The sequence below is a fragment of the Heterocephalus glaber genome, unplaced genomic scaffold (assembly GCF_053883595.1).
Source record: "Heterocephalus glaber isolate CG9 unplaced genomic scaffold, H.glaber_assembly_v1.0 deba00001504, whole genome shotgun sequence".
NCBI classification, from domain to species: Eukaryota; Metazoa; Chordata; class Mammalia; order Rodentia; family Bathyergidae; genus Heterocephalus; species Heterocephalus glaber.
Genome location: NW_028258324.1, coordinates 62,277,899 through 62,286,927, shown reverse-complemented (window position 1 = coordinate 62,286,927; position 9,029 = coordinate 62,277,899). Strand labels below are relative to the sequence as shown.

At 41.0% G+C, this 9,029-nt stretch overlaps 1 protein-coding gene across 14 annotated transcripts in view; it reads left to right on the top strand.

Annotated features, from left to right (window-relative positions):
- The first annotated feature begins 380 nt into the window (after positions 1-380).
- Positions 381-9,029, top strand: part of Opa1 (OPA1 mitochondrial dynamin like GTPase) — an 80,952-nt gene continuing 72,303 nt past the window's right edge. For 6 of the 14 annotated variants that reach the window (XM_087186689.1, XM_087186686.1, XM_087186684.1 and 3 more), the window contains exons 1-4: positions 381-610; positions 6,474-6,792; positions 7,386-7,482; positions 8,083-8,190. In XM_087186689.1, coding sequence (XP_087042815.1) covers positions 579-610; positions 6,474-6,792; positions 7,386-7,482; positions 8,083-8,190 — 556 coding nt within the window. In that variant the 5' untranslated portion in view covers positions 381-578. Of the gene's footprint in view, positions 611-6,473; positions 6,793-7,383; positions 7,483-8,082; positions 8,191-8,700; positions 8,755-9,029 lie in introns of those variants that run through there. The other 8 variants (XM_021255514.2, XM_087186680.1, XM_087186685.1 and 5 more) reach the window with 6 other exon arrangements.

Genomic DNA, 9,029 nt, shown 5'->3' with positions numbered 1-9,029 from the left:
AAAAGTGCTTTTAAACAATGACGAGCAGCAAGAGCGAGCCAAACAGACACGTTTTTATTAATCTATTCAATTATTAATTTTGTACTCATTTTATGCTAAGCTCCTTCATGCTCCCTAGGTACCTAAATCTTACTAAATCAGTCGCCACCGGTGAGCACTTATCAATCCAGATTTCTTGCCCTTCACCCCGTTCCGACTCTACCCGCCCCAACTCCGAGTCTTTACTTAAACCGCGAGGTGGCAACCCAGAATTCCAACCCGGAAACAAAGACCGCGAGGCAGGCGAATGCTCCGAGGCGGAGTACACATCGAGCGCATGCGCTGATCCTCCCCGGGCCGTTTGTGCTGCCCAGCCTCGGAAAGGGGGGAGGGTTGGTTTCAGTGACGGACCGAGTACGGGTGCCGGGCAGGTTCTTGCGGAAGTCTAGGCGCCATTGGGAACGCTTCAGCAGCTGCTCTGTGCCCTTGTTGCCGAGAGCCTCTTCCTGGGTCATTCCTAGGGTAGACGCTGGACTAGGGTTGACACGGGGATTCCCACGTAGCCGTCTCGGCGCCCCTGTAACCTCTCCGCCGGCGGGATGTGGCGACTACGTCGGGCCGCCGTGGCCTGGTAAGCACAGGCTCTAACCTGGCCCCGTTATTTCTTATTCCCGAGCCCTCTGGAAAACAGGGCTGGCCCATCACTACCTCCAGTATGTGCAGATGATTCTCAGGCCCCGCCGAGGGCGGCTGAAGAATTCCCGGGTGTGTTGGAGGACCCAGAGTTGACAGGAGTGCTGACTGGTTTTACCTGCGGAGCCCTTGTCCCTGTCCAGCTCGAAGATTTTGGATGCCTGTCGCTGTTCTCGGCCTGTCTCTATTGTCCTTTCATCCCTGCCCTTTACACCCTTGTGACCTCGCTGTTATCCATCTGCTTTTTCCCCTCCCCTTCTCTGCGGAGTCTGACTCTGTCCATACTGCTCTCTGCACTTCGGCTCTTTTCTTCCACCCCCGCGGGGAATGTGCACTGCACCTGCAGCTACCTGGGCACCTCTCCTGGGTTCGGGGCCCTCTCGCCTGTGTCTCTGGCCCTCTGATTGGGGTCACCTCTAGAGCAGTGACGCACACAGTGTCAAAGGTCGGTGTTCAGAGAGGCTGGCCTCAAAGCAGTGTTTAGGATGGAGACTCACTTTCTGATGCTAAGTGGCATCGTCTGCCTAATCACTCTGTCTTTGTTCCCCTGGCCTGGTTTAACCCTAAATAGAAAGTCATACTGTACTAATCTTTAGGTTTCTGTGGATTTCCGTATGCATTTCAATAGTATGAAATTTGGTTTTATCTTTAGAGGCAGTTTGTTGTGATAACCTCCCAGCTTAGTTTATTATTGCAGGCATTTGATTGGAAGTATTATGTATGAGGCAAGATTGGAAAAACTCAAGTTTTCCTGAACTAACTCTACATGAAAACACCTGTGAACTCAGCACCTGCGCTGTGTTCCTGTATTGAATTTCTTTCAGAACTTTTATAATGGTGTACTGGTCATGGTGGTGCACACCTGTAATCCCAGCACTCAAGGGGCTGTGGCAGGAGGATTGCAGTGAGTTTGAGGCCAGCCTGAGATACATAGTGAGTTGAAGGACAGCCTGAACTACACAGCAAGACCCTGTCTCAAAAAAAACCAAAATTACTAAAAATAAAATGGTGTAGATAATTTGTAACATTTATAAAGAATCCATTTCTTTTGAGAAAGTTAACAGGAGTTCAAGTGCAAAACTGGATAAGATACAGTAGTTATAATGTGAGTGAATTGGAATAGTTGTACAGTTATTTTAAATTTCTTTGAATTTTAATTTTTTAGTAACTCCACACCCCTCAATATTGAAGTAAGTTATTTACGATCTTTGTATTTTACCTCTCAATATTTAAAGGGGAAACATCTAATTTTCTTTAAATGAAAAGGAGAAAAGACTGAGGAAAGTAATATACTCTGTTGGAGAAATGAACATGTGTAGGAAAAACTTGGAATTAAATTTACAAACACTGATTTAAATTTGGTATTTTTCTTTATTCAGTTGGATGCTGTTGGGCTAAATTGTTTCTAAAATTACTATGGATTTCGTAGAGTCATGGCTTAAAAGTGTCTCATGCTGCTAGCCCAGTTTATCTACCAGAAGAAATGGAGAGGTGGAATGTCACAGCCCCGTGCTCTGGGATCTGTCTTTTGCTATGCATAGTTCTTTTACATGCTATGAAGGAACACAGTTCATTTTCTACTCTTGAACAGATGAGAATGTAAATACTGTCTTTTGGGGCCTACCTCCCTTCAGGGAGGGGAGGGAATACTGGAAGTGAGGGAAACTGGAAGTGAGTGGTTGGCAGAATGAGGGAACAGACTGTGTTAGGAGTTGAATACATCAACTAGCAAGCTTCATTAGAACTTGTAGGTAGTAGACAGATGGTCTGAGCTTGTTACACATGCCACTATTGTTACAGCACGGTGGGAGTCCACACACACACACACACACACACACACACGTGCGAGCCTTAGCTCTCCCCTGACAGTTTGATTACTCAGCCTGGAATAGGTTGGAGGGTAACCCCTGTAGCTTTCCCTCGAATGGAGCTTCAGTAAATCACTTACCTCTCCTGGTTTCCCTCTTACACATGTCTCAAGAGGACCTTCTTGTGCAACAGTCCTCTGCTCTATGAGCATTTAGTTTTTGAATTGGAAATTCTTGAAATAATCCTTGAGGATATCTTACCAACTACTGGAATTTGCTTTGAGGCAGTTATCTCTTCTAGGGGACTAATTGAAGAACATTTTACTTGTAACTGGCCTACCCTACTACCTGCTCCTACCCCCACCTCTCATCCGTAGTTATTGCTGCCACTGTTTAACTGGAAATAAGAACTTTAGGAATTTAGAAGCGAAAGAGTGAAAAAATAGTGAAAAGCCAAAACATCCTCTAGGGATAAACTCAGTCCTGGAGTTTATCTAGTAAGCTATATATTGGATTAACTCCTTTCTCTTAAATAGAGATAATTTTTGGAGAAATAAAGAGCTATTTAGTTATTTGTACATTAATAGAGTTTAGTGCAAATTAATATTCAAGTGACATTATAGAGCACTTATTCTGTGCTAGCCTTTGCTCGGTTCTGTCCCTTGTGTTTTCAGTTTCATTCTTCAAGTAACCTTTGTTCATTCAACACATTTAATGAGTGTCTACTATTTGTGAGGAGCTTCAGACTTTGGAAATACAGTGGTAAATAAAACAGGGCCTGGCCTTATGAAGACTGCAGTTTACTGCTACAGAATATGAACCTAATAGCTACATTCTTATATAATATAAACTTCATGAGTGCTTGAAAATAAAGTGTGAAGAGCCAAGAACTGCAGCAGGAGGACTAGCATTACAGGGAAGCTCTAGGGAAGGGAGGGAATGCTGGAAGTAAAGCTGATAGTGAGTGGTTGGAAGAATGAGTGGTTAAAAGGTCTCCTGGCCCTGGGGTAGGCTGAACTGTGTAACAGTCCAGGGACTGGGTATAACTCAGTTTTGATGGCGATCAGAGGAAAGTGGCAGATAGAGACCAGATTGTGTAGAACTTTATAGATTAGTTTGGATTTTATTCTAAATGCAGGGAAGCCATTTAATAGATTGATGTAGATAAGGGACAGTGATCAGATTTGCATGAAGAGCACTGATTGGGCAATAGTGAGGAGGAAGAGCTATCAAGAATGATCATGTAACTGCTTATGCCATTTCCTGAGATAGGGAATGCCACAGGAAGAGCAGGCTTTGGGGCACAGCAGAGAGGAAAATGATGGTTTCGGCATCTTGATTGTGAGGTACCTTTTGGATATCTAAGTAGTGATGTTGAGTAGGCAGCTAAGTACAGGGCGTGAAACTAAATTCTTTGTGCCAGACAGGAATTTGAAACGTGTGAATATGTAGGTGGTAAATGAGGACAGGGTGGAGATAAGACTTTGAGGGGGCCGGGGATTTAGCTCAGTGGTTTCGCCACCTGCTGCGCAAGCGCAAGGACCCGAGTTCGATCCCCGGTACCAAAAAAAAAAAAAAAAAAAAAAAATTTGAGGAATAGTGAGAAGAGAAGTGGGTCCTGTCTAAGCCTTGATGACCTCCCAGTAGTTAGGAGGTGGTTGGGCAGGAGGAGACTGAACAGGAGTGACCAGTGGGGTCAGAGTAAAACTCCGGACTGCCAGGGAAAGGAAGTTCCCAGGATGAGCTCGGCGTCATGGTCACACATTACGGGGAAAAACAAGAATTGGAAAAAACGCGCATCGGGATCCTTTGTTTTGTGCCCTCAGTAAAAGCTGTTTCACTAAGGGGATAAAATGGAAGCCAATATGATTTAATAAGTGGTCTTTTAATAAAGTGGCCAGAACCAGGGAAATTGGATTTTTTTCTCTCTTTTAAGAGAGAAAATTTATGATTCCTGAAAGGGCAGAGGGAGAGAGAATACCAGACAGGCATTTGCCTCTAATGGGGCGGGGAGGAGCATTTGCTGTAACCTTACTGGGGAGGAGAATGGGTGTAGATGCAGTGGGCGCAACTCAATATCTTCTCTAATTGCTATCTAGTCTCACCCTGCCCAGAAACTTTCCCTGCTTTCGTGTGGCCTAGATGAAGTTCATTCTGCCTGATGTTCCCTAGCTCGGTAGTCTGTCCTAGACTTAGACCTAGACCGCTTCTCCCACTCTAACCCTACTCTGAGCTTTCTCCGCCAGCTCCCTGGCTCTTTCCATCGTTTCACTCTGCGCCCTTCTCCCGGGCTAGGATTTCTCTTCTCCTTCCCGACTCTACACTTTCCACTTAACTTTTAAGTTTTACTTTTCCTCGGAGGTTTTCATGACCACCTCAGCTCCTTAGGATCATTCACATTCCTCTGAACTGTCTTCTTACACCCTTACTGTCTCTTATCTCCTCTGATTTGATAGGATTTGTTATTCATTTTCATGTGTGTTTGCTTGTTGGGGTGGAGGCAATTTGAAGCTGAAGGTTTTCCTTTTATATATGTGAAGTTTGAGATCAGAAGCACTTAGTCTCTCCCTTAATAGAAGACTGGGATTTGATTTTTGTAAGATAGTGGAAATTATTATTTATCCTGAGGCAGGGGTTTGAAAAACAAAAGTACAAAACGGCTACCAGCTTTTCCAAAGGCTTTTGTGACCAGAAATAACATGTATATGTTTAATTACACGGGAGCAGTGTGCCTATTCTGGCAATGTGTAATTCTCCTCCTACTGAACCCTGTGTCCCTCCGGTCTCCCAGGTAGGAAGGTTCCTGTAGAGTCTCGAGTCAGAGCAAGGCCGTGTATCGTCACTCAAATTCCAGACTGTCACCATAGCCTTGTAGCCTGTTCATGTGGCTGTTGTTTCCCATACTCTTACCCACCTGGATCTTTTGTAGAAAGGCTTTGGGCTTTGCTGTTGGGCTGAAGAAAATTTTAATCTCATCTCCACTATTTACCAGTTTTTCTACCTTAGGCAAGATAGTTTTTAAAAATAAATTTGTAAAAGAAGATACAGATTTTTTCCAAGAGTTACGCAACAGTAGCATTTCTAAGAAAACTTCTAGCATGATGTCTGGCACTTAGTAGGAATACAAGTGATACCCCTTTGCCCATGTTCGCCTTTGTACCATTTTTCCTGTGTTCCATAATTCGTTTTTCTTCAGAAGTTTCATTCGTGTGTAATTAAATAAATTGATATTTTTAAGCAACTTAGAATTGGGTTTGGCTTATGGCAGCAACTGGGAGTGTGTGTTGAGTAAGACAAGGTATGCAGTTGTGCAGGGAGAAGAATGGGGGAGTGCACACAGTGCACATACATACTTAGATTCTCTTCTCTTTGGAGGCTTTTTTGCTACTTTTGTTTTTCTGGGGAGCCAGGTGACTGCGGTGGAATTAATTAATTTCCATCCCTGGCATATTTTAGAATTGGCAGATGTAAATGCGGTGGCAAAACATGGCTATTCTGAACTCCTGGAATTTTTGTACTTAAAAGCAAAAATTTATATTTGTTTTCAGCTTTTACTTACAGTAAATAGCAGTTAACAAAATAAAAACCCACCTTTTCTCTTTTGGGTTTCAATTCCTTGGACCAGTGGTATAGCCCACATATGGTCAGAGTGCAGCATCTGGAGTCCCAGCCTGGATTTGAATTCTTTTATTCCTCATCTTGATGTGTACTCAAGCAAGTTGTGTTCGTGTCTTTGTGCCATTTTTTCCTCATCTGTCAAATGGGGATAATACCGGTACTTTATAGGGTTGCTAGCAGGCTTGCGTAAGATAGCACGCACTGTGGCTGTGCTATCACACACAGTGGTTAGTAAGTACAAACATTCGTGGCTGGTCATGTGTGCGTGTGTGTTTTCCCTTTGGAATACAGTATTGCTCTTTGTGTCCTTTGTATTGGACACAAACAAAGATGTTTCGGTGTTTGATCTTTCTCCCATACTTGTTTTTCTTGCAGTGAGGTCTGCCAATCCCTGGTGAAGCATAGCTCTGGAATGAAGGAAAACTCACCACTCCAAAAATTGCATCTGGTTTCACGAAGTATTTATCATTCACGTCATCCTACCTTAAAGTTTCAGAGACCTCACCTAAGGACGTCATTTCAGCAGTTCTCTTCTCTAACCAACCTTCCTTTACGTAAACTGAAACTTTCTCCAGTTAAATGTGACTACCAGCCTCATAGGAATTTTTGGCCAGCAAGGTTAGCTGCAAGGCTCTTAAAACTTCGATATCTCGTACTGGGATCTGCTGTGGGTGGTGGCTATACAGCAAAAAAGGTGAGTTTAACTTTCCTCCTGGTTTTCCAGCATGTCATTTTTTTAAGTGTAGTAAAATATAATTGGATGTGTATTTTGACCAAATCCTAGATTGTTTTAAAGATGCCATTGTGAAAATGCCTTCAGAACTTTAGTTGTAAGTACGAGTGACAAAGATGGCCTTGCAGAGAGAGCCCTGGGCTAGAAGAGAGAACACCTTGTTTGGTTTTGAACTTAGCCAGTGAAGAGCAGAGACAGGAAAGCTAGTGCATACAGTAGTGGGGCACTTCCTACCAGCTCTGGGCCCTGCGGCAGAGTCCTGAGTCCCGGTCTTCTGCTCTGTGGTGTTGGTTAATGCCAATGTGAAACTGATTTGAAATGGCAGTATATTTTGAATTCTTACATTTTCCTATTTAGTAAAGGAGTATTTACATATTTTATTTGCTTACCTACTAAAATTGTTTATAGAAGAGTTGAGGTCATGTAAATTTGTTTCTTACAAGTTTTGTACATAATACAGTTTTTTGTAAAGTTTTTTAATTTATAATTTTTCTTTACATTTTTATATGGTATTCAGAATGTTTAAATATCTGACATCTTTTCTTATCTTTTAGACTTTTGATCAGTGGAAAGATATGATACCAGACCTTAGTGACTATAAATGGATTGTCCCTGACATCGTGTGGGAAATTGATGAGTATATTGATCTTGGTTTGTATCATCAGCACTTAAATACTTTTTTGAGTCATTTCTTTAAGAAAGAGAAATTTTTTTAGATAGCTTCTTAACTTTTGCTCTAATGATAGTAAGTAGATGAGAGAAAAATATTTTTGATAGCTAATTACAAGTAGCTCATGATGATCTTTTTAAATTTTTAAAATTATTTTATCAGTCCTTTTTTAAAATATTGTCTTAATTTCTTATTAAAGGTATATACGGAGGTGGAATTTCTACAAATACTTATTTACAGCACTTCTTAAAGATAAACTAGTGCTGTATTGATGAAGGCTTTTTAGAAAATGCATGTTTTCTAATTGTTTTTCTAATATTTGTGAGGAGTGTTTTTTAACTCAATGCATTTGCCAGTACCACAGTGTAGTGGCTGAGTACCTGGATTCTGAAGCTAGCCCTGGCTCCCGCACTTCCTTCCTGTGTGTCCCAGGGCTTCATCCGTAAATGGGATGGTGAGAGTAGCTAATCTGTAGAGCTGCCTTGAGGATTGAGGAAGTTAATACTTTTATAACCCTTAGATTCTACTATCTGATACATATTCCTATCTTGATACTAGTTATGTGTTTTGGTCTTCTCCAGAGAAAATTAGAAAAGCACTTCCTAATTCAGAAGACCTTGCAAAGTTAGCCCCAGACTTGGACAAGATTGTTGAAAGCCTGAGCTTATTGAAGGGCTTTTTCACCACAGGTAAGAACACACACTTGTTTGATCTAATTTAAATATTTAAGAACCACAAAGGAAAAATTCATAGATGTATTTGTTTATTCCCATCTTTTAAATTGAAACATTTAGTACAAATGAAAAAGGGGTGTTTGTTTGTTTGTTTTTCAAAAAAGACAAACATAAAGCTTTCTTGCACAGTGGTTTTAATTTTTGTCCAACTCAATAAAGTTAACGTTTGTAAGAAAATACGCACTTGGTTTTTAATCAGGGACGGGAAAAAATACCACTTGTTCTTGACAAGTAGATGAGACTTCCTATGTATTTGCTTTTCATAACTGATTAGAGCCAATATGGTGAGTTTAAAACAAAATTTAATATGATGCACCATCATGACTAGAATTTATATAGTTAGTCCTGGCATATTTGCCCAATTACTACCCTGTTGTGTCATAAATCTGAGGTCTCAGTCATCTTTGTTTGCTCATTCCTGTTAAATTTTATATTTTCATTTCCCCTTTTGCTGATTTTTCACAGGTCACAAATTGGTTAGTGAAGTCATAGAAGCTTCTGACCTACTTCTCTTGTTAGGTGTGTAAACAGACATTTTTGCTGACCTTAACATGCCTTTTCAATGCTTCTAATAAACTAGTTGCAAATAAAATGCACACCAAATTTATACTGTTGCTTATGCTGAATTATAAAAACCCAAAACTATAAACTCACTATCTTTTAGGTGGAGATAATAAAATAATTATTTTGTGGTAAAACTAAAATTCCTAAATATGTGTATGTAAGATTAAAGCTATTAAAAGAAAATTTGCTTATCCAAAAGATTTTCTTGAAGTAGATTAATTGTTTTTGAT